This window comes from Mustela nivalis (genome assembly GCF_964662115.1).
Source record: "Mustela nivalis genome assembly, chromosome: 18".
In the NCBI taxonomy this organism is placed as follows: domain Eukaryota; kingdom Metazoa; phylum Chordata; class Mammalia; order Carnivora; family Mustelidae; genus Mustela; species Mustela nivalis.
Genome location: NC_139037.1, coordinates 12,188,040 through 12,211,824, shown reverse-complemented (window position 1 = coordinate 12,211,824; position 23,785 = coordinate 12,188,040). Strand labels below are relative to the sequence as shown.

General features: G+C 53.4%; 2 protein-coding genes across 14 annotated transcripts in view; one reads left to right on the top strand and one right to left on the bottom strand.

Annotated features, from left to right (window-relative positions):
• The first annotated feature begins 748 nt into the window (after positions 1–748).
• Positions 749–22,123, top strand: LOC309853803 (pyruvate dehydrogenase phosphatase regulatory subunit, mitochondrial-like). Of its 5 annotated transcripts, none has more exons than XR_014305947.1 (6): positions 749–956; positions 10,290–10,423; positions 12,380–12,572; positions 14,763–14,840; positions 15,564–15,724; positions 21,047–22,123. XR_014305947.1 is itself a non-coding variant. In XM_082712313.1 (5 exons), the coding sequence occupies exons 2-4, from the start codon at positions 10,363–10,365 to the stop codon at positions 14,830–14,832; spliced, it is 324 nt and encodes a 107-aa protein (XP_082568439.1). In that variant the 5' UTR covers positions 757–956; positions 10,290–10,362; the 3' UTR covers positions 14,833–14,840; positions 15,382–16,259. The 5 variants fall into 5 exon arrangements, 2 of the variants coding, with proteins under 2 accessions (XP_082568439.1, XP_082568438.1); XR_014305948.1 differs by lacking the exon at positions 21,047–22,123 and adding an exon at positions 16,050–16,259 and having other exon boundaries at positions 758–956; XM_082712313.1 differs by lacking the exon at positions 21,047–22,123 and having other exon boundaries at positions 757–956; positions 15,382–16,259.
• The window catches only part of LOC309853774 (pyruvate dehydrogenase phosphatase regulatory subunit, mitochondrial), a 38,188-nt gene continuing 27,764 nt past the window's right edge, over positions 13,362–23,785 (bottom strand). For 5 of the 9 annotated variants that reach the window (XM_082712214.1, XM_082712218.1, XM_082712215.1 and 2 more), the window contains 2 exons: positions 19,154–19,336; positions 13,362–18,097 (listed from right to left, as the gene is read on the bottom strand). In XM_082712214.1, coding sequence (XP_082568340.1) covers positions 17,693–18,097; positions 19,154–19,336 — 588 coding nt within the window. In that variant the 3' untranslated portion in view covers positions 13,362–17,692. The remainder of the gene's footprint in view (positions 18,098–19,153; positions 19,337–23,785) is intronic. The other 4 variants (XR_014305931.1, XR_014305928.1, XR_014305929.1 and 1 more) reach the window with 4 other exon arrangements.

The window sequence follows — 23,785 nt, the reverse complement described above, 5'->3', positions numbered from 1 at the left end:
CGGGGTCCTTGAGTCACACACAGTTGGCCCCAGAGCTGCCTGGGGCACCTCTGCCAGTCCCACTATGGAGACAGAGCTCTGCCACGCTAAGGAGTCTGAGCACGGTCTCCCCAGCAACGGGGAGTCCCGAGGAGCTGTTAAGTTACACCAGGGAGTAAAATGATCTCACGTGCTTGGGAAGGACAGCCCTGCAGAGTGAGGACGGGGGGGACACCAGAAGCAGGGACATCATTTTAGGGATGATCATTGCAGCAAGCTTGCCAACGCTCAGAACTCCAGCGGCGGGGTTGGGGAACCAGAGGACAGAAGAGTCAAGAGATCTGGCGACCCAGTCTAGATGGAGCTGGGCGATGAGGCAGAGGTCCAGGGAGAAGCCGGTGGGGTGTGGGGAACAGATGCAGCGTGACCTCGGGCCCAGAGCTCAGGGCCTCTATAAATCCCGCCTTGCCCGGGAAGAGCCGAGAGCCTGCGGGTCCACAGCGGCTTTGAGCTTCGACCCACCCGGGGACAGAAGTGGGAACGCGCCTGGAGGGCAGAGCGAAGCTCCGCGCTCCCCACAGCACCGCAGGGCGAGCGCCCCACCGCGGACCTCCGGGTTCCACCTGCAGAGGTCAACCTGGTGGGTGGCCGGAGGTCAAGACCACCGGACCACCGCAGGGGGACCTCCAGTGATCAGGGGCGGGGCCTCGCGAGACCCAAACAAGCCACACGTGGCAGGGGAGGGGCCGCCACGACGCGCGCGTGCGCGATCTCGCGCCGGCGTACCCTTGTGGGGGCCGTAAAGCGCGGAAGGTCGCGGTCCCCGGCGTTCCCCGGAACTTTTTACTCCCTCTGCCCCGCCTCTTTCCCTTCCCGGCTCCCCGCGTTCTGGTGCCGGGACCCCTCGCAACTGTTGTGGCTGCTGCCCGGCTGCCGCCGGCGTGGTGCTGACCGCGGAGCGCTCGGAGGCCCGTGAGGTAAGGAACCGCTGTGGGGCCGCTCTGGCCTCCCTTCGCGTGTCTCAGCGCCCCCCTTTCCGCTCTGGTCTCCCTCGGGGCTGGTCCCGGCCGCCCCGCGTTTCGTGTCGCTTGCGCCGGGTGGCCTCAGGCCTCTGGCGGCCGGGGTCGAGAGGGATTCGCCTCATCTCTCCCAGCCTGTCCGCGGCTGAGGAGGTCCGGGTTTCGGAGACTAGTGCCCGGCTTCCCCGGGGCCTGCGCCGCGGCCCCTCAGGGGGCGTCCGCCGCCTCAGCCCGACGTCCAGAGCGCCGGCGGTGACCGCGCTTCGCGCTCCCGGCCTCGGGCTTGCAAGCACGTAGGGCGGAGGAGGCCGGGCGCGCAGGTCTTCGTCCGCTGCGGGCGCAGTTGCTTTCCCGCCTGGAGACGCGCTGCGGTCCGCCTGCGCCTCACTAACTTGCAGGACTGCTGCAGAGTGCGGCAGCCAAGTTAGCGGGGACAGTGCAGGCCCGGGGCAGTGGGCCGTCTTCGTGATGCGTGAGCACTCGGCACCGATGTGAAGGACACAGATGGGGTGCGGGCGTCTTCAGGTGTCCTTTGCCGGTGTGTGTGAGCGTGACGTACGGGGCTGCGGAGGGAAGGGGGTGGGGAGCCGCGCCCCAGGGCACACCTGGCCGGCACACCTGGCCGGCGCTGGCGGTTCGTATTGATTTCTTAAACTTGTCTGATCATCTGGTGGCATGCTGCTGCCCCTCGGAACAATTTGTTACTTAAACTGTAACCCCTGGAGGATTTTACTAGTTGCCAAGCACATTTAGATATGGCTTTAAAAAATCCTGATACTGACAACAGGTGTTTGGGGAGAAGGACGATGTACGACCGGGAAGCTGGGCAGCTGGGGATGCCCGGCTCGCTCAGGGCGGAATGTCGTCCCTTCATCGAAGCCGGGCAGCTGGGGATGCCTGGCCCGCCCAGGGCGGACCGCCGCCTGCTTCACGGAAGCGGAGCACCCGGGAACGCCCGGTCAGCTCAGGGTGGAAGGAAAACCGCCTGCTTCCCTTTTTCGTTATCGCTCCTTTCTCTTCCCAGCAGGGCTCCTTGTTAGTTAGATGAGTCCTTTGAATGTGCTTAGTTAACTATAAACTTTATCCTCGTTCTTGCTTGTTTGCAAGACGGGATTAACGTTTGACCTTCATCAATCCTTCTGTTGGCTATTGTTTTCTATCTAATAAAAGTGAGACTGTGGAGTTGCTTGTGGCAGCAGTCCTTTTCGACTGTTGTCCCCTGCTCGCAGTCTTTTGCAGCTGACTTGTTGGTGCCTAATTCTTCTCTCATCCACCACTGGAAGCGGCAGTGGCACTTGTTGAGAATTACACACCCAGGACGGGCAGGGTCCGACTCCAGAGGCGGAGCCTGGGAGAGAAAAGTCCTGGGGGGCTCTAGGGCTGAGGCAGGTGAGGGACATCTTAACCGCTCTCCCCTCACCAGTCTTCGTTGTCCCCAGCGGCCCGTTTGTACACACGCTGTGACCGTACAGAGGAACGACTCAGAGGGACTTGGAGCTGCCCTCTTGGTTGTGTTGGTGTAAGCAGATGTGGGCATACCTAGTCCCGATATTGAGTTTGCTCGGCAGATAATTTTTCTTCTTAGCGGAAGGCATTGTAGGGTCGTCTTAGTTTTTTAAAAATATAATTTGTTTTGGGCGCGTGACTTGTTTAGTCGGAAGAGCATGTGAGTCCCGAATGGGGTGTGGAGAGTACTTAAATAAAGCTTAAGATATGTATTTTTACACACACACATATTTTGAATCGCTTTTCTTTCTTTGTTTTTGACACCTTCGGTTTCTTGTCTAGTGACTTTACCTTCTCTGCCGTCAAGCTTGGCCTTGGTTTTGCTGCCAAACCTACTTGGATACTCTGGCACCTGCCTTTCTTTGTTTGGATCCACTTTAAATCTTTTTTGGTTCTTGTTTGCCTCCACCACTCGCTGATTCTTTCAAGGTCATGATGCACACAAGGTCACAAATCTCCTTGGTTCTCATCACCCTAGGCTGTTTTTTGTTTTTTTGTTTTTTTTTTTTTCTGGAACAGTCTAGGTTTCTAACATTGTTTATTTCATCTTAAACCTCATCTGTTAATCTGTGTCTTCTGTGGCATTTGCAATTCCTTTTATCCCCGCCAAGGGATGTGTCTTGTGGTTCTGGCCTCACAGCTACCGCTTCTGTACTCGTCTGAGGTTGTTTGATGGGTAGCAGGGAGTAAAGATTCTAGGGTAGACTCTGTGGTGCCATCCCGACAGGGTCTTACTCCTGGCTCTGCCACTACTGGCATTAGAGAAGCTTGGTCGAGTTCCTTCCCTGTGCCTCAGGTTCCCCAAGCAGTAGAAAAGAAATTTTAGTGCCTTATAGGTTTGTGAGTTTTAAGTCAGTTTTAAGTCAGTTGTACACCTAACGCAGCATCTGGTAGATTGTAACTGCCTTTGAAAATATTCCCATTTTCTTTTTAAAAATTCTTTCACGTGATTTAGATATCCCCTGAAGTCTGAGAGCCTAGCCTTGAGATCTCTGAGTCCTCATTGAACTCCTCCCTCCCCACCCCCGTGTGTTCTCTCTTCTTATCCATTTAGCAACTTACATTTCCTAGGTGCCTATCCTGAATGCTGGGAGAAGTATGATCAAGTTATATCATTGGTCCCAGTTCCCAGAGATCTCCATGGTTATATGATACTAAAAAGTATCTTTACTAAGTGCTTCTTAAGTCCAGTGGCCATGTTTTTCCTTCTATTCTGATTGGGTGTTTGTAGCAGCTGTGTGAGGCAGGTCGTCCTAGCTTACCTCGTGGATGAGGAGCCCAAAGCATGGGGATGGAATAACTTGTTGCAAGTCCTAGAGCTAATGAGAGGTGGGTGGAGGCTTTCAAACCGCCAGCTGTCTGTCTCTCTGTAAAGCCTACATTCTCAGCTGGGCTGTTGTGCTGTTTCCCTGATTGACCAACATGGTCCGGGAAGCTCTGTGCTGGGAGAAGCCCAGGGTGCGATGGGAGAACATAGGAGGGCCACCTGACCCAGTGCTGGGGGAGGGGTCTAATAAGATTTCAGGCTGAGAGCCTTGGCTGGCGGTTACCCTTGTTTGGGGAGTTGGGGGAGAGTGGCGGGAGCTATATTGTTTGGTTAGAGGAACAGTGTGCCCAGATCCTGGGGGTTTCAGAATCCTATCCTGTTTGAGGAATTAGTTACAGAAAGGTTCAGCCTGGCTTCAGGAGAGCAGAGATAAGAAATGAGCCAGACAGAGGACATGAACAGAAATTTCTGCAAAGATGACATCCATATGGCCAACAGACCCATGAAAAAGTGCTCTGCATCACTCGGCATCAGGAAAATACAAATCAAAACCCCAATGAGATACCACCTCACACCAGTCAGAATGGCTAAAATTAACAAGTCAGGAAATGACAGATGCTGGCGAGGATGCGGAAAAAGGGGAACCCTCCTACACTGTTGGTGGGAATGCAAGCTGGTGCAACCACTCTGGAAAACAGCATGGAGGTTCCTCAAACAGTTGAAAATAGAGCTGCCCTATGACCAGCAATTGCACTACGGGGTATTTACCCTAAAGATTCAAATGTAGTGATCCGAAGGGGCATGTGCATCCATGTGCATAGCAGCAATGTCCACAATAGCCAAACTATGGAAAGAACCTAGATGTCCATTGACAGATGAATGGATAAAGAAGATATGGTATATACATATACAATGGAATACTATGCAGCCATCAAAAGAAACGAAATCTTGCCATTTGCTACGACATGGATGGAACTAGAGGGTATTATGCTGAATGAAATAAGTCAATCGGAGAAAGACAACTATCATATGATCTCCCTGATATGAGGAAGTGGAGATGCAATGTGGAGGTTTGGGGGGTAGGAAAAGAATAAATGAAACAAGATGGGATTGGGAGGGACTTTTCTGAGACTTAATCTCACAAAACAAGTGGACGGTTGTTGCGGGGAGTGGGGTAGGGAGAGGATGGTTGGGTTATGGACATTGGGGAGGGTATGTGCTATGATTGCTGTGAAGTGTGTAAACCTGGCGATTCACAGACCTGGGGCTAATAATACATTATATGTTTATTAAAAAATGACTAAAATAAAAGATATGAGCCAGATAATGAAGGGTCTTGCACTTCCTGCGAAGGAGATTGCCTTTTCCTGAGGGCATCGGAAAGTCACTGAAGAGTTTTAAGCAGGGGTGTGAAACAAGATTTTCATTTCAGAAGACTGGCTTAGAGTCCTGTGTCAGGATTGTGGGGTGTGGGGAGAACGGGGTGCAGAAGCCCCGTCAGGAAGCTTCTGCAGTAATCTGAGCATGGGTGGCCGCCTGTACTCTGGTAGCTGGAGCAGTGGGGGTGGGAGAAGTCGGTCCACCTGAGGGAAATGAAGCCTGTGAATCCTTGGTCCTTACAGGTTGGCTGCATAGAGGAGCCCCCAGGGTTCTCATATATGGAGTCACACTGGGGACACAGAAATGGAGAAGATTTGGAGATTGTGGAGGATGGGTTTCCCTGTTGGATGTGCCCATTTTGACCTCTGGGAGCCCCAGCGGACTTGCTGTTGTTCCCTTGGAGGTGCAGACGCAAATGTTGGGGCCGCTGTGGGTTGGGCCCTCGGTCACGGTAGGCAGTGAAATCCCCCGGAGAGTAGGGGACCGAGGGGAGTAACTGGTCCCAGAGCCCCATGAGGGACATGGACTCGGAAAGATGGACAAGGGAGAGCAGCCAGCAAAGACGTGGCCAGGGTAGTAAGAGTCAGGATTAAACCAGGAAAGAGGGTGTGAGTAGAAGGAGCGGTGGGCGACATGCGGTGCTTGAAGAGGACCTTATGAGGAGGGGGCCAGTGTTCCCAGAAGTTGGCAACATGAGCCTTCTCGGTGAGAGCAGCATTCCTGGCTGTTGGGGGAGGGGGTGCACAGAAGCCAAACTGCTTTGGGTTTGGGACAGACAGGAAATGGGGAAAAAAGGGACAGATCATACAGGAAGCCCTTTCCTGAAGGTATTCGTCAAGTGAAAAGACGGGTTGTGAGTTCGCATTAAGAGTCATTTCTGGCTCAGGACGCCTGGGTGGCTCAGTCAGTTAAGTGGCTGCCTTTGGCTCAGGTCAGGTCATGATCCCAGGGTCCTGGGACCCAGTCCTGCATTGGGACCTTTGCAAGGTGGAGAGTCTACTTCTTCCTCTGCCTGCCCTGCCTACCACTCCCCCTGCCTGTGCACGCTCTCTGTCTCTGATAAATAGATAAATAAAATCTTCAAAAGAGGAACCTCTGGCTTGACCACCGGCAGACCGTGCAGTCACTGAGGGGGTAAGGGAAGAAGGACACAGTCAGGCGGCGGCACTCGGGTGCAGAGCAGAGCAGCACATGGGACTGCTTATTTCGTATGGTGGGAAATCGTTGTTTTAAATTTTACTCATTTATTTGAGAGAGAGACCGCACGTAGGTGCACATGTGCCCATAAGTGTGGAAAGAGGCAGAGGGAGAGAGAATCCCTATATGGGGCTCGATCCCCTGACACTGAACCATGACGTGGGCTGAAGCCAAGTCCGACATTCAACCAACTGAGCCACCCAGGCACCCTGATGGAAAATCATAATTGCCTTCTATGTTTGTGTTTTCCGCCAAGACCATATTTCTTTATCATTTAGAATTTTTAAAGTGAAAAATCGCTACTCAAAGACATTTATGGAGGCTTTGTTCTGTTTCTTCAGTGGATTGGGAGGACTTGAACATGTGAAAACGCTGAGAGTTAGGAGGGCACTAAAGGCACATGGAGGAGGAGTTGGGTTCACGGACCTGGGTTCCTGGGGAGGAGGGGGAGGGTTCTGGGGGTCTTGCAGCCTTGAACTTTGGACCCTCTGAGGGAAGGAGAGATGGTTGCAGATGCCAGTGGGATTGTCCGTGGAGTTTCAGGGGAGGAGATGAGCGGGGTTATCTGCTTTGAAGGAAGGAAGGTGGGGGGTCCGAGGTCTGGAGAGGATCAGTGCTGCGGGTTCAGAGGCAGAACATACACAGACATCTGCCTGTGGCTGAACCCGTGATGGCCCCCCGGTTAGGCAGCGGGTAGCCACTGGCCTGAGCCATGGAGGAACTGGGTGTGTTCCAGTGTGACCAAGCTGTAATCCTTCCGAAGGGAGGGGGAGGGGGAAGGGGAGGAGGATGCTCCCCGCCGCCCCCTGGAGGCGAGCTCAGTAGAACGCGGCTGGCCAGGAAGGGGTGTGGCCTCTCCCTCAGAGGAGCTGCGGCTCTGTGGACACCCAGGGGAGAGGTACTGGGCGAAGGGCCAGGGCTTAACTTTGGAAAGGATCCTCTGGAGGGCACAGTGGAGAGATCTGGAGGGGAGGGTGCAGGGCGGTGGGGAGGGAGGGAAGCACAGAAGTTGGTGCTGTGGCCACGAGGTTGCAGGAAGAAGCTTCTCTCTTGAGACCCTTGGGCAGGGACCAAGGGTGCGAGGAGGCCTGGTGACTACTGCGAGGCAGCCGAGTGATCGGCCCTGGTTGGGTAGGATTTGACTTGGGATGCGGTGTAGGCCTTGCTCAGTCTCTGTTCGGAGATGTTTGTGGTGGATAGGCGCCACACCTTGGCCTTGGACGAGTTGGGATTTTGGGGCCCCGCATGCTGCTGGGTGTGCTCTCTGCCGGAAGTCCCCTCCCCCCCAACGCTGGTGACCCGCTGGTGACCCTGCCGACTCCCTGCAGGTGTGTCTGCAGTTTCCTGAACCTTGAACAGGCCTCTGCTTTGCTGGGAGAGTAGTTCTCCCTGGTGACCCGATCCCATACCCTTCTGCTTCTCTGTCTGATGATGCTGGTCCCAGCCTGTGACACCGAGGGTGCGGGATAAGCCAAGCTGGACTCCCCCACCCACCCCTGCATCTGGGAGGAGGCCTGCCGGTCCCTGAGTCTCCCTCCAGCCCGGGCCTGTGCAGACACGGCGCACACCGTCCCTCACCACAGCTTTGGGTCCTCTCTCTCCTCTTCCAGGACCTCATTCTTTGTCACCAGCTCTCCTTCCAGATCCACCTCTTTCCTTTTCCCGGCCCTTCCCGCCAGCAGTGAAACAGGCTCAGGGCTCGTGCCTTTAGAGACCAAGAGCCTTGCTCTGCTCCCTTCAGAACAGAAAGTGAAGGGACAGTCCTCACTCCCTCATCTCCTCGCTTGGGAGCTTGCTGTGGCCCCGGTTTCATCCCGAGCACTCCCCTGGGAATGCTCTTTTTGGGGACACCAAGGACCTCTGCTGTCCCAGCAGACCCTTGTCCATCGTGCTGCAGGGTCCCTCAGGCACCGTCCGTAGGGAACCACTTTTTTTTTTTTTTTTAAGATTTTATTTATTTATTTGAGAGAGAGAGTGAGAGAGAGCATGAGGAAGGAGAAGGTCAGAGTGAGAAGCAGACTGCACATGGAGCTGGGAGCCCGATGCGGGACTCGATCCCAGGACTCCAGGATCATGACCTGAGCCGAAGGCAGTCGTCCAACCAACTGAGCCACCCAGGCGTCCCGGGAACCGCTTCTTAAAGCCCCTTTCCTCTCTTGGCTTCTGTGACACTACAGCCCAGGCCTCTTTCTGCCTCGCCACGGCTCCTTCTCTGTCTCGAACCCCGTCTGTTTGTCTGGATGCTGTCCGTCTCCCCAGCGCTCTGTCCTCTGCCTGGTACTTCTTCCTCTTCCCAAGCTCTGCGTGCTGGGGAGCCTCAGGGTTCCCAGTGCTTGTTCCTCAGCATGCTGGGTCTCCAGATACCTGCGCTGGTCCTTGGCTTCAGGCCTGGATGTCTGGCCACTGCTGGTCCTTTCCCCGTGGATGCCCGCCAGACATCTTGCGTGTAACCCCTCGGGTGGGCTGTTGGCCCGCCTGCGCCCCTTCACAGCCTCCCTCTCGCTCACTCTCCCTGCCCGCCTCCCTCCCCATCCCTAGCCCTTCACACTGTGGTAAGTGGCATCGGTTGTTTAACCCAGAAGCTCTGCCGTCATCCTTATTTCTCCCCTTGCCCCATTTTAACATCCCATTTGCTGGCACGTCAGTTCTGTCATTTCGCGTCCAGAACAATCCAGTTGCGGCTCTGACTCCACTGCCACCATCCTGCTCTGAGTCTCCGTGCCCTCCCTCTAGGACTACGGCGGTCGCTTCCCAGCCCTGCTTTTCCTCTCGTTCTCCAGTCCTCTCCCCACCGTGGAGCCGGACTGATCTTGGAAAAGCATATCCAGTTATTTCATTCCCTGCTTCTGTATTTTCCTTTGCACTTGGAGTGGAATCCCAGCTTGTCGCGATGGCATCCAAGGGCTGTGTGTCCTCGCTTTCTGCCTGCCTCTCCAGCCTTGTCGTGGGTCCCCTCCGCTGATCACGCTGTGGGCACATTGGCCTCCTTTCTGTGCTGGGACTTCTCAAGGTCTGCCCACCCCACCCCCCACCCGGGGCCTTTGCACATGCTTGTGCCTCTGTCCGGAAGACGCAGCAGGCTGATTCCTGGTCACCATCAGGTCTCTTTTCCAATGTTCCCTTGTTCCCGTCCGTCCTATTTGGCACATGACTTCAGTTATTCCAGCACGTTGGCTTTGCTCCTTGTTTGATCTGGGTACGGGCCGCCCCTGCTGTGGGCACCCTCACAGACACTCAGACACCCCCTTGCGGTCTGTGTCATGGATCTGGTGGGTGCTGTAGTGGTTAACTGCGGTTCATGCTCTGTTCCGGCTGTTTCACTTTTCCCTGAATGTCCCCTTTCTGTGCTGTTGCCTACCAGAAAGTGGATGACCTTTAAGACGTCTGTTGTATTTATTTCTGAGTAGGCCAATACATGTACACGACTCAGAGTGAAAATTGTAAGAGTGTACAGGGGAAAATCCCCCCCCCATTCACGCTGGAAGTTTCCCTCGCTGGAGGCAAGTTAAGTTCCTTGTGGATCATTCCAGATGCTCCCCGCTCATATGAGCGCGTCTGTATACGTCAGCTCGGATGTGTACCTGGGCATTCAGAGAGCAACCCTGATGGACAGGGTTAAATAACAAAAATATTGTTATTTTTTCCACTTTTGTATTCAGGTTGGTAGCGCACCTTAAACAGTGTCCCTCCCCTTGCTTTGCTCGTTAGGGTTGTTCCATATTGTGGCAGAAAAGCTTTCTCTCGTTCCTTTTTCTGTGCCCATGTGGAGTATCCTGCCGTCGAGGGGACTGTGGGCTGCTCGGTGCCACTCCTGTCGGTGGCTAGGGAGGTGGCCTCCCCCTTCCCAGCTGACAGACGACGCCGTAATGAGGGTCTCTGACCTAGCTGCCGTCACGCGGGGGAGCGAGTCCATCTGATGGCATTTTGGATGCGTCCTGCAGGCTGGCTGCTGGCTCCACGAGGTTCTGTGCTGGCATCCTGAGCACCGCCAGGCACCTGACCATCGAGCAGAAGATGGCAGACTATTCCAACAAGCTCTACCACCAGTTAGAGCAAGAAACGGGCATCCAGACAGGTAAGCAGGTAATCCGCCGCCCGCCGGCCAGCCTGTGGTGCGGACTCCGGGGCTCCGGGCCGTCTGCGCCCGGCACCGCGTCAGCCCGCGGGTTCGGTGGTCAGGACTTGAGTCCCAGGCCGGCGCTGCCGCTCGCCGGGGTCTTTTCCTGGCGCGAGTCTGTCAGCGTGTTGCGCTGTGTCCCGTTTCCCTGCCCGCCGGTCGAGGGGATCCGTCCTTTCCCCGGATCCTTTCCAGAGCCTGTCATCCTCAGGATGTGAACGGCTCCCTGGGCCATTTGCTGTGACTTCACTCACTGAAGTCTATCTAGCAAGTGGCCACACGTGGCTCCTGAACGAAGCCGCCGAGGACTTGCCCCCGGTTCGGTGCGTGATGGTGACATTGCTCTGAGCCGCGGCACCTGCCCGGTTGCTCTGAAGGCTGTTTCTGACCAAAGAGCTTAAACGTAGGTTACCCGTCATGTGTGTCGTCAAGGGGAAAGACCCCAGGCAGTCGCGAGCTAAGTATGACCGGAGCAAGTAGAGGGAGGGCCGAGCCCCGGGACAGCCCCGCAGGGTCACAAGGTAGAGGGTGTCTGTCTGCGTGTCGTCAGGTGACGGATCGGCCAGAAGCCCAGGGGCTGATGAAACCGTTTGGTGGCCACGGGAGTTGTCCTGGGGGAGTAGCGGGGTCTAGAGCTGAAAATTCAGGTCGCCCGTGTCCGTCAGGGTTGCTCTTCTGAAGACCCGCGTAATTCAGATCCCAGATGGTTCCAGGCCGATCCTGGCAAGATTGGTAGTAGCCTGACGTGCTCGCCCGCTGAGGTGGCCCTGCCGGGGGTCGCAGCGTAAGCACCGGGGATGTCTCCTTTGCTGCCCGTTCAGCGCTTATGTGACACGGCTGTCGTTGGGAGGGTGAGAGTTGATGTACTCAGAGGCTGAGGTTTTATGGCATTTCCCTTTCACAGGATTCCTACTCTTGCGAAGCGTCACCTCGCGTGTAAATCTTGGATCAAGACTGAATGTCTGGGAACTGGGAGCGGGTGGCTGTGTTCGTGCAGAGGGGAGATGCCAGGAGAGGAGCTGGAGGAGGGCAGGGAAGAGGCCGTGGCCCTCTGCCCAGTGGATGAGCCTGGTGTCCCCCCCGCCCCCCCACAGTGTCCTCAGTCTTGGCTGGGCTTCCTCTGGAGCGGCGCGGACTCAGTGAAGATGGTAAAAGGCGTCCCCGCTCCTCACCACCTCTGCTTTTGTCACGGAGGTTGGCTGCTGCGTGCAGGACAGGCGGGAGCGGGTCCCTTTTGGTTGGATTTAATTTGGGGGCAACGGGTACTTGAGTCGGGTGGGAGCAGAGTCGGAGTCAGGAGAGGGTCTGCCCCGCGGGCCCCGAGCCGGAACTGCCGACTTGCGGTCCCGGGTTCGGTTCCTCGTGCTTTGCCGAGCCCTGCATCGCTTACCTGCTTGGATGCGAGAGGAACCCGGGCCGTAGGCCTCTTGTCTATAAGGGAAGTTCATCTCACTTGAGTTCTGGGTCATTTCCTGGAACCGCATTTGGAGCCTGGTGTCTCCCTGTGCTTTGCAGGGCAGCAGGGAAGTCAGGCCAGGGAGGGTCCAGGGGTCACGCTAGTCTGTCACCCCCGTTGCGGTTCAGCCATGGTGCAGTGGAAAGGGGACGTGGGGTCCCCAGCGGAGAATTCCGTTACCCGGCAGGATGTGCAGGGGTCAGTCGGGGAACTGGTTTTGAGCCAGTAAATGAAGACACGTGACCTGTATACAAGCTGGATTTCCGGATATTACACGCTAATCCTCAGAGAGTGCATTTACATGAGGGGCAGGCTTTCTGACTCGGGCCATTTGGCTCTTCTGAGAAAGTCTCCTTCAGGAGGTTCTCTGTGATACGAGGGAGTCGGGAAGCAGGAGTTGGAAGGTTTTGAATCCCCTAAAGCTGAGGACTGTGTTTGGGTTTGTTTTCACGGTTCAGAGCCCCTGCTGAGTTCCCTCCTGCGTCGCATGCCCGACCTGGAGACCCTGGAGATCCTGAAGTTGGTGAACTGCCCGGAGACCTTCACCCCGGACATGAGGTGCATCATGGGCGAGTCTCCTTCGGTGAGGGGCTACTTCGTCCTGGCGGGAATGAACTCTGCCGGCCTTTCGTTCGGTGGAGGGGCTGGGAGGTAAGTCTTCCTTGCTCTGCCCCCGTTTGCCGGGCGCTTCCTTCCTACAGTCACTTGTTGCTCCTGTGGCGCGTCACGGGGGGTGGGCAGTGTGGCACGTTAACTGTGAGGAGGTAGCCGTGATCGGAGAGTTGTGCCCTAAGGTCATCACTGTGGCATATTCTGGAAGTGTCACTGCACAGTGTTTTGTGAACTCTTCCTTTGGAATTAGTCTGATAGAGTGTGGGATGTACCTTTGTATTGAATGCTGCCCTTCAGTTATCTCGAAATTTAACAAGTATGTTTGGAAGACACGATGAGTTTGTTATAGACCCATTAGCCAATCTACGGATTACCGATGTAGTCGTTCAAAAAACCGCTGGGTAAGTAAAGTCCAGTGACTGAATTTTTAGGTCATATAGTGAAAGATGTGGGTGTGTCTCTGTTTTCTTCTCTTCCTACTATGTGAGCAAGCATGGACAGAGTCTGTTTTGCACACCAGTGTGGGCCCTCAGGTGATGGGTGATATGTCAAGTATCAGGTTCTTACTATGTAATCAATAGGCAGAAGGGGAGGTCAGATCCTTCAACAGAGATCGGAACCTCAGGACAGTAGCCAGAGGCTCTCCCCAGGCTGCTACCAGTGTGTGGAAGTTTCACGATGCCTCTAGCTTACCCTTGGTTTCCATGTGGTTTTCTTCCTCTTTGGTATCAGTGTAAATGGTTTTGTGGAAAGTGTTTACCTCTTGCGATGGCCAAATACATTTATTGAGTTACTAGGGATGAACATTTCACAAGTGGACACAGCCAGAATAATTAAAATGTCTGTTTATTCATTTACAAACTTAGTAACATGAAAAGGACATCTGAATTGGAATCTGGCATGATAGAAACACAGTGCACAATGTTAATACCACATTCATGGAGGCAGAAATTCACCCCAGGTACTAAAGTTACCAGAGTTCTCGAGAAAAGGTCCCATCCGCTAAAGTGCCTTAGATGTCTTCAGCACCAGAAGCTGACGCTGCAGAGGGACCGAAAGGGGCTAAGCTAACTGCACACTTAGAGACGTAAATAAGGAGTCACAGCCTGAACGATAATTACAATGGCATTTCCTGGATCCCAAGAGTAGATTTGAGAGTGAAGCATTAATTGTGCTGCTAGAAACCCCCTCAGTGAACGAAGCTGCAGAAGCTTTCTCCCCCTCACCTGTCTGCTCTGGGGAAGGGAGGTGATGGCGGGGTGCCTGGGAACCCTCAGACTGAAATGAAGTTTCTTTTCATCCTGCACCCACCGTGGGACATCCTGGTATAAGGCACGAGAACCGGGCTTGAAAAGAGGTGCTCCCAGCTCCAGTTCTTGGTGTGCAAAGGAAATCCTGGCATAGATCTTTTGAAACTGATGCTAAAAATATCCTTCCCACCCTCTTGTAATTTCTGTCTTTGAGGGACAGAAAACCGAGAAGGCAGAAAAGGTTTGTGAAGGGTAAAAATAGGTACCTCTAGATATGAGGAGAAAGCCCAGGAAGAAATGTGTAATTCTTCAAGGGATGCAGATTCTCTGCTTGGAGAAGTCAAGAATCACATTATATGATGAATAACTCTGGTGTTTAATGAACAAAGAGAAGGCAAAGACATACAAAAATATTTAGTTCTCTTGAAAAATAGTGCATCTGTAGTGATGAGGGGCCGCAGATGCAGCCGTGGGCGGATGAGGGGAGCCTTACAACTCAGCACCTTGAAGTGGAGGAGGCCGAGGGGGGCTGCCGGGGACGTGCTGCCAGGCAGAGCCCGGGGCTCGCTCAGGGCTCACTGCGAGACACGGTTAGCGCCCGAAGACTCCCGGGTCAGCTACCGTTTCTGCCCTCTGCTGTGCTGCTCTGAACCCATGCACCTGCAAGTGACAGTTCGTGACTCGTGAAAATGTTCCCTTTGTCGTTCTGATAGAAGATTTGGGGAGGGATGTGGGTGTGGGGAGGGGGAGTGTGCCAAAGGAAATGGAAACAGCAGGAAAGTTCTCCAGTACTAAGCAAGGTGCCCACACCTCCACCTCGGATACCAGAGGGGCCCTTTGCTGCTTCCACTGGTGAGATAGCTACAGAGAGACAGCAGGCTGCACCCGGGAGCTAACCCTGGAAGTCAGCCAGGACGCAGCCTTCTGGGGTCAGAATTGTGACGACAGATGATAGAAGATTCCCTTTTATCTCCCTCAGGTTCTCAGCGGAGGGTAGAGACTCAGATGCCAGAAGATGTGTCCATCAGGCAGAGGATGAACAGAGCTAGAAAGCAAGGTGAGGGGTCAGCTCTCCAGGGAGGGGTCAGCTCTCCAGGGAGGGTAAGCCGCTTCCAGAAAGCTTCAGTCCCGCCGCATCGCGGGGGGGTGGTTAACACTGCAAATACGCTCAGAGGCTGGTAGTGGAGGAAGGAGTTGTTACTTTTCACTTGTTTCACTGCCTCAGAGGGGAAAGAGGTAAAGCTGTTGGTCTGTACAAGGTGGAATCCATGGACACCAGATCTCCTGGTGAGAAGCCAAGTCACCAGGCTTCTCCTCCTGCAGAAACGGGGTAACTGAGCCTTATCACTGAGCCTGGTGGTCTCTGTGCCCCTGTTCTGAAGGGCAGCTCTTGTATTCGGGGGCACAGGGAGGGACCCCTGCCCCCAGCAGAGCACTAGAAACGTAGGGGGGTTGTTTGGATCTCTCTCCTGGAGCAGGTCCCCTGTGCAGTGCTCCGTGGCTCTGACACGTTAGAGGACAGCAGGTAGTTCTTGTCCCTTGCTCTAAAGTTTTCCAAATTAGAGCGCTCCTGACTTCAGTGACACTGGTACGCACAGGGAGTCTCTCTGCTGCAAGCTTCCCCAGAAGACAAGTGACCGTGGTAGCGCCGGGAACCAGGATTTACATGTGGTGCCAGGAAGTGGGGGCTTAGCAGGTATTTCAGGGGAAGAGAGGGGCCGCAGGGACCCGCAGCCCCGAGTTTTCATCTGCTTGAGGCCGGTATGCTTTGTGTTTCTAGCTTCAAAGAGAAGAGTGTAGAGGCCCTCCCTCAAGAGAGCCCAAGATCAAGACAGCACAAGAGGTGACAGTGGATCCTTTCAGAGAAAAGACCGCGTGTCTGAACACAAAGTCCCGCTAACCGTTCCCAGCAGTCCGGGGCCCTGGGATCTCCAGGGAGAGGTGAGTGGTCATCCACGGTGACGCACGGGGCCTGACCGCCGCAGAACGGACGTGTGTCAGGTGTGCGGGGAGGCAGGGAAGAGTCATCCCCCTCACAGTAACGAGCAAAGAGGGAAACTACCGAATTCAGATGGACAAAGTCTGACATAACCAAGATATTTCAAGGGTGAGTGTTCGTGTCAGAAGCGAAGTGTGTGTGTCAGGGTCCTCGATAAACAGTGATGCCCCGGAAAATTAACATCTTGCCAATTACAGCTAAGATAGAAGTAACTAATAAAGCTAGAATGTCTTTTAGATTCAACCTGAAATAGTTTTTCATTTACAGAGATGAGTGTGGCACAGAGCACAGGCTGCCTCTAGCGCCGCGATCCTTCCTCAGTCGGGCCCCGCTGCTCAAAGCTGCTGCGCCTGCTGTCCGGTGGCGCAACACCGCTGCCCCCTTCCTCCCTCCTCCCCAGGGGCAGCGTCTCTCTGGGAACAGAGTTCTCACTACCTACTCCCTTAATAAATCAACTAAGACCTCCTTAAGCAGTCAGTGATCAAGTAGGCGTTGTCTGGCTGGGGAAATGGCAAGCAGCGTCTAGAAGGAATCTGTCTGATTGAGTAAATAGATCCCAAGAAATGCCGCAGCAGACACAGCTGAGGATTCTAAGTTGCTCTAAAACAAAAGGCTTTTTAGTATCGAGACCTCACTAGAGCTAATGCATCCAAGATACCAAGACAGCAGTTCAAAATCTGTAACAGCAGAGGTGGCCCAGCTAACTCCTACCTAATAGCACAGAGGGCCTTTCCGGTGCCCTAGGCCCTTTTCCATGCGGGAGCCCCAGAGCGCTGGCTGGCTGAGAGTGGACTCAGGACGCACTCTCCCCATGCTCAGAACTCTCCGCAGACCCATGGCGGGGGCGGGGGCAGCACTGTGTGGATCTGTCGGTTCTGGGTCAGAGGAAGCCAAATTGGGGAGGCCAGCAGCTCTCTCGAACTCAGCATGGCCAGCGAGGTTTGGTTCCTCACCAAGACCGCACAACCCTCCTGTTCCAAAGGGACAGCAGTGTTCAGTGGCGGAGGGCCCACTGCACAAGGGACAGGGGAGGGAGGATGGACCAAGTCAATGCGCTTGGAGAGACTGAGCTTAAAGGCAGAAAGCAGCAGCAGCATTCTAGCAGCAGGAAACCGGCTGTGCACCTTCTGAGATCAGACCCTTGCAGCTGGGAAAAGCAACACAAAAGGCAACATGGTTTTTCCCTTTCCAGCACTGGCTTGTTTACTCAGGCCGATAAAGGCTCTTGGAGAGCTGAGCGAGACGCGCAGAGAATTTGAGGCCGGTGGCCCCGGCCTGACACTGTAACACCCAGGCTGGTAAGGACCTCAGGATGGTGCCAGGGCCGCTGTTCACTAGAGACCAGACAGCATCCACGGGATGCCTCGCGGGGGTGAGGTAGATGGTCGTCCTCCTGCTCGAGGTACCAGGGGGCCAGCCCACAGCACAGGGAAAGGGAGAGGGATCCGCCTGGCCCAGCAGCACGGCCCGTGCTCGCACAGGGCTGAGCCACACACGCAGCGAGCCACCGCTCCGAGCAAAGTCTGCCTCACGGAACTCCTGCCCCGAGGCCTGCACACCACCAGCTTCCCTTGCTTCGAGACACAGCATTAGAAATCCGACTGTCCCGGTTACCTACTTGCACAGGTGGAGCTGGCGCCTGTCCTGCCCATTAGACATGGTTCTTGTCACCACAGGAATCTGGGGGGCGAAGAGGGGAGGGAGGAACAGCCCGGAGTGAGCGGTAGATGGAAAAGCGCAGAAGGGAGGGGGAAGGTGGAAGGAGAAGAGGTTGTGAAGCAAAAGGTTTAAAAGCAGGTGAAGTTTAAAATGGCATCAAGGAGCTGAGGGCTGGGAGGCAGAGGTCAGGACAGACGGGGGCGGAGGGGAGCGCTGCAGTGGGGGTAGGTGGGCAAGTGAGGCCGCCGGCATTACTTCCCGTGCAAGTCACTTAGCTCTACGTCCTCCTTTCGGCGCTTGTGAGTGAAGAGTGAGGTGACCGGATAGAGCTTGGCCTTGGCCTGGAACCGGTGTCCCGCGATGTCAATCTCATACTCTCCCCGGTTAATAAAATCTGTTGTCACCACCTGTTCTTCCCCTGTGTCCTCGGAAAAATTGTGTACAAAGCCCAGGCAGACGTGGCGCTCCAGGGTGTAGCTGTAGGCGCTGCTGGTGGTCTTGCCCGCGTACAGCCCGTTGCGGTAAATGGGCTCCCCCCACCATGGCCAGAGGTCCAGGTCGGTGTCGTGGTCGTCCAGGATGAACATGGTGAGGCGTTTGTACACCCCGTTCTGCTTCTGCTGCAGCAGAGCATCTCGGCCAATGAAGTCCATCCCCTAGAAAAGAAGGCCAGGCTGAGAGGGGACGGCCGTGTTGGGTGCGAAGGGGCCCCTGGCGTTCCTGGCCTGGGGCACCCCCTCCGCCCCCCGGTTTCCCGCTGCATGAAAAACTGCGTTCACCATAGTAAAGGCCTCCTCAGGGAACTTCTGTAACACAAGCATTTTTCAGATTTCAACCACAAGACCACACAGAAAAAAATACTGAGGAAGAACAATCCTCCAAACGTACTCGCTAGAATTTAGAAAAACTACGTTTTTATATATGTAGAATCTCAACAAAAAGCCCACACATGTACATCTATATTCAATGCTTGTAGGTTCGCATAGGCAACCCAGCAGTTAGAAACAGTGATTATGAACAGATAAAATGGTGTTTTACTTTTCTTGATACTCTTTGCTATCTTATCCCAAATTAGTATTCATTACTTTTCTATCAGAGAGAAAACAGTTACCTGTAATTGTGCACAGAGAAGACTACAGAGCTGTACCGCAAGGGAAGGCCTAAGATCATTTGCGCAGCAGGAGCGAGTGCGGGGAGCCCGGTGGGGAGAGGAGCACACGCTCAGAGGGAGAGGCGGCAGCTCGGGGGGGGGGGGGGGGGGGCAGGCTGGTGGGGGGCAGACGTGGGAAAGAGACTTTTCACTAACATCCTCTTGACCTAGTACTTTTCTAAAAAATGATGTTCCTACTCACTTTGAAAAGAAAGAAAACAGGCAGCTGACTCTAAGAGGCGTACCGTGTACAAAGGCCCAAGGCACGGAAATGGAGCAACTTCCCCAACAGCCCTCTGTCTGCAGGAGCGCCAAGCAGGGTGCCTGGCTGCTTCCGACGGTGGGGTGCGCAGCTCTTCATCTCAGGGGCTGGGTGGGGCAGCCAAGGGCTCACAACCAGTTTTCTTATTAGGACAGACATTTTTCACTCTAAGGACATCCTCCTTGTCCATCCAAGGCCATCCCTGGGCCTTCCACCTCAGCCACTCCTTTCTGAGGCCACGTCCACTCCCGCGGCAGGGGGTGGGGTGGGGGGAGCCCTTGGGCCGCGCAGACACAGTACCTTCTCCAGTTTCACCCGAGATTCTCGTCCACATTCCAGGGGGGTGGTGAGGGTATTTAAATCCTGACCCCAGAAGGCAAAAAACTTCTCAATCCGAAGACTACGAAGAGCATAGTACCCAGCATTCCGGATTCCGTATTTCTGCCCAACGCTCATCACCTCATTGTACACGTGCAGGGCATACTAGAGGGGGAGAGGAGAGGTCAGTGACTCACACATCCATTCGACATGGGGGTGTGTCTGGCAGTGCCAACGGCAGGCCACCTCGACTCTGACAAGGCAGAGGGTATATGAAATTCTCAGGATGTCTCATCTTTGACAAACCAAAGCACTACCCCCCCCCAAGGGGTAATGAGCCAGGGTCTCCCCAACCCCAACATTAAGCTCCATGAAAGCAGTACCCGTATCTTTCCCTTCTCTCCAGCGCCTTGAACAGGGAGCAGGTTGCAAGTACCAATCCTAGACGCATGCCTACCCCCCGGCATGGCCAGGCCCATCACCGCCTCCGCAGCAGCCCAGTCGTCTGCCACGGGCTTTGCTCTCTCGCCCCACTTGGCTCCCCCGTGACCCCTCATGCACTGCCCGGGCTAGGAAATGCATCACACACAACTCTGCACAGTCTCTGACTTTTCACAGATGACAGCACATCCGGACAACCAGATCAAGTCACAGAGGAGCCAGGAAGGCAGCACAGCCCTGCCTGTGTCCCACAGCAGCCAGCCTCTCATGGCATTCTTTTCTTGGTTCTAGAAACTCAGATACCTTAAGCAAACAAAGTTTTCCAAATGGAAAGCGAATGCTCAATCCCTACCTAAACACGCTGTGTGGAATCTAAAGCCCAGAACAGACAAACGTTATTTGCTAGAAAAACTGTGAAACAAAAACCAAGACAAGAAATCGGAGAGACGCTGTACGATCGCACAGTGGAACCCAAAACAACGAAGAAACGCAAACCCACACCCACAGAAAGACCAGAGTTGCGGTTCGAGAGTTGGGGAGTTCCAGGAGGGGAAGTGGAGGGAGGGGACAGAAGGTACAGACTCCCAGGCAGGAGACAAATGTGAGCTAGGGAGGGAGCAGACCACCTGATGACCCTGGCGGGGACCCTGCTGTGTGACAGACACATGGGTGTTTCAAGAGTGAGTCCCGAGTATCTTCGTCACAAGGAAAACACCTTGTGTGCCCTTCCCTGAGAGATGAACCACGCTTGTGGAACTTAGCCCAGCAGTTCTCCCATGGGGCTGGTCAGTCCACCAGGCCGTGCGCGCGTAAACCTGTCCAGTGACACGTGCCCATGGTGAAACCAGAAAAACACCTGGCTTCCTCCTCGGCGTGGAAGTCCTTTCCCCTGGTGGGGCCCCTGGCCTGTCTGGTGCATTCCTCCAGCTGAGGCAGCAGCTGCTGAATGGGCCACCCGTGGGGACAGCCTCCATGCGACCGCATCTACACAAAGCTATGGCGCCTGTGGCCCAGACACCTGTGTGGGGGCAGGCTGAGGGGACAGTGACAGGGACATGGCAATAATGAAGGGCCCGCATCCCTGGTGCCTTCCGTTCAGTGCTTTCCGGTCTTGAGCTGAATACTAGAGTGAAGAGGAAGGCCAGGGAAGAAAGACTCAGCAGGCAACTAGGGCTGGATGAGAAAAGCAGGTCCCGAGCATGTACCCCGTGTCTAAGAGCTGGGGATTCAGTGTGAGCAAAGCAAGAACCTGCCGTCTGCCACCACATCTCGGAATACATTTCCCTCAAAGAGACCAATGTAGTTGACAGTAGAGTTCACATGGCTTTGAACCGTGTGGGTCTCGCTTCTACATGGACTTCTGCACATGGTACAGGGCTGTAGATATATTTCCCTTTGGATTTTACTAACATTTTCTTTTCTCTAGCTTCCTAGACTGGAAGAGGACAGTACGCAGTACACAGAGCACATGACGTATGTGTCCGTCAGCTCCTCGAGTGATCAGTAAGGCTTCCAGTCAACAGCAGGCTCTTAGCAGATCACGTTTTTGAGGAGTTGAAAGTTCTATGTGAGGCTCTGGGGCAGGATGGGGGTGCCCTGACCCCCACGTTATTCAAGGGTCAACTGCATAACCTTCTTGAGGATGAAAGTGCTTGAGAAGAACCCAGGCATGGCACAAATCACCTCTTGGACTCATGGAAAATCATAAAAACAGGACCAGCCCAGGATAGTCAGACATAGAAACCAAGGCCTTAACTAATGAAGCTACTGGAGCCACACAGCATCCCCCTCTTGACCAGGTTTGGCCACTTAATAACACAGGCACCCAAGCGGCAAAGCTGACTGATCATGTGGCACTTCAGAATCGATCCCTGCCTGCATCAGCTACCTCTGCATCAACTCTTCCCAAATTGTGACTAATCCCTTCATCTTAAAACCATTATATCTGTCTGGACAAGGACATAAAATTCCATGGGCTGGCAGATGCATGCTCTCGCCAGTAATGGAAAGAAAGTCTAAGGCCGTAGGTAATGCAACTAACATCAAGAACAAGACAGAGATGCCTAGGGTCCCTATGTACATAAGACTGGACCCTGAAAATTCCAAGGACTCAACTAAAAAACAACTATAAGAAAATTTATTAAGGAAATAAAAAATATAAAAGAAAAAATGGCTTTCATTATCACTTTGGGGCGCCTGGGTGGCTCAGTTAAGGTTAAACATTTGCCTTCAGCTCAGATCATGATCTCAGGGTCCTGGGATCGAGACCCGATTCGGGCTCCTGGCTAAGCTGCTCCCTTTCCCATCTCCCAAACTGTTCATGCTCCCGCTCTCAAATAATAAAATCTTTTTAAAAAATAATAATAATCACTTAGAAGATAATGGAACAAAGATACTCCTCTCATTCACAATAGCAACAAAATATTTTAACATCTGTAAGAAGAAAACTTCAAATACCTCTGAAAGGTCACCAAAAAAACTTAAATAAAAACTCAAAGGCTTTCTTTTTAAGATTGAGCACATCATGTCAGTTCTTCCTAATGTATAAATGTAATATAATCCAGAATCCGTCAGTGATCTTAACTAGATAATTACAGTTTCCAAGGGAAAATAAGAAAACATGGTTTTTTTCCCCAGAGTTTTCCAAGCTATGGAGGAGGATAAGCACGACCAAATATTACAATACATAAGTGACCCCGATCATGGATAGACTAAGGGAACAGAAGTCCAAAAATAAAAACAGAAGTCCAGAAATAAATCCAAAAACATAGAGGAATTTAAGATCCGTAAGGACGGAATGTCAAATCAACTGGTTATCCACGTAGAAAAAAAAGTCTAATCCATATCCCATAAAGTACAGCAAGAGACACTGCGAAAGGATGGGGCATCAAAATACATGAAAACCCCACAAACCCATACAACAGAGCAACACAACTATAAAAGCACTAGAGGAAAACTGAAAAAAATCTTACAATCCTGACGCTATGCATCACACTCCAGAAGGCACAAAAGATCAACTCAATTACATAAAAATCCAAATCTCTGCAATGTATGAAACATTTCTCATAATTTTTTTTTTTAAACCCTGTGTGGCAAAAAAATGAAAAGACCAGTGACAAACTGGGGGGCATCTAGGTGGCTCAGTGGTTAAAGCCTCCAATTCTTGGTTTCAGCTCAGGTCACGATCTCTGGGTTCTGAGATCAAGTCCCACATCAGTCTCTGTGCTCAGTACCAAGTCTGCCGGAGACTTTCCCTCTGCCCATCCCCCCGCTTGCGCACACACTCTCAAATAAAATCAATCTTAAAAAAAAAAAAAAAAAGACAAACTGGGATACACCTCAACAGCAAGGACTGATTGAGACAATGCTTAAAAACTGGTAAACAGACCAATCATTGGGGCACCTGAGTGGCTCAGTGGGTTAAAGCCTCTGCCTTCAGCTCGGGTCATGGTCCCAGGGTCCTGGGATCAAGCCCCAAATCGGGCTCTTTGCTCATCGGGGAGCCTGCTTCCCTTCCTCTTTCTCTGCCTTCCTCTCTGCCTCCTTGTGATCTGTCAAATGGATAAATAAAATCTTAAAATAAATAAATAAATAAATAATCTTCAGTGGGGAAAAAAAAGACCAATCATTGATTACAAAAGTGCACAAAGGTTATGACCAGAACATTCATTCATGCCACGTTTATTAACCACTTAACTATGTGCCAAATACTTCTCTAGGTGCCTAGGATATAAAAGTTAAAACTGATAAATAATCCTGCCTTCAGAGAACTTAAATTAAAGGTAATCTGATGAGTGAAATAAATAAAACACATTTTATCTGATGGAAAGCAGAGAGGGAGAACCAGGGGGTGGGGTGGCTGTTGCGCCCGTTAAGGCTTCATCCGGAAGATGCCATGTGAACGCGACCCGAAGCAGGTGCGGCTCTGAGAGCCTCCCGATGGGGGAAGGGCACACCAGGGAAGGGGAAGAGCCAAGTGCAAAGACCCTGAGGCAGGAGCAGCAGCAGCACAGTCAAGGACTGGCAAGGAGCCGAAGAGGCAGAGAAAGGAAAAGGTCAGAAGAACAAGGTGGAGGAGGGGCAGGCAGGAGTGCACAGGTCCTACAGATGAGCTTTTACTTGGAAATGGGTTCTGAAAAGTTGCTTCATCTCACAAAGAAAGTGAAGAGTGCG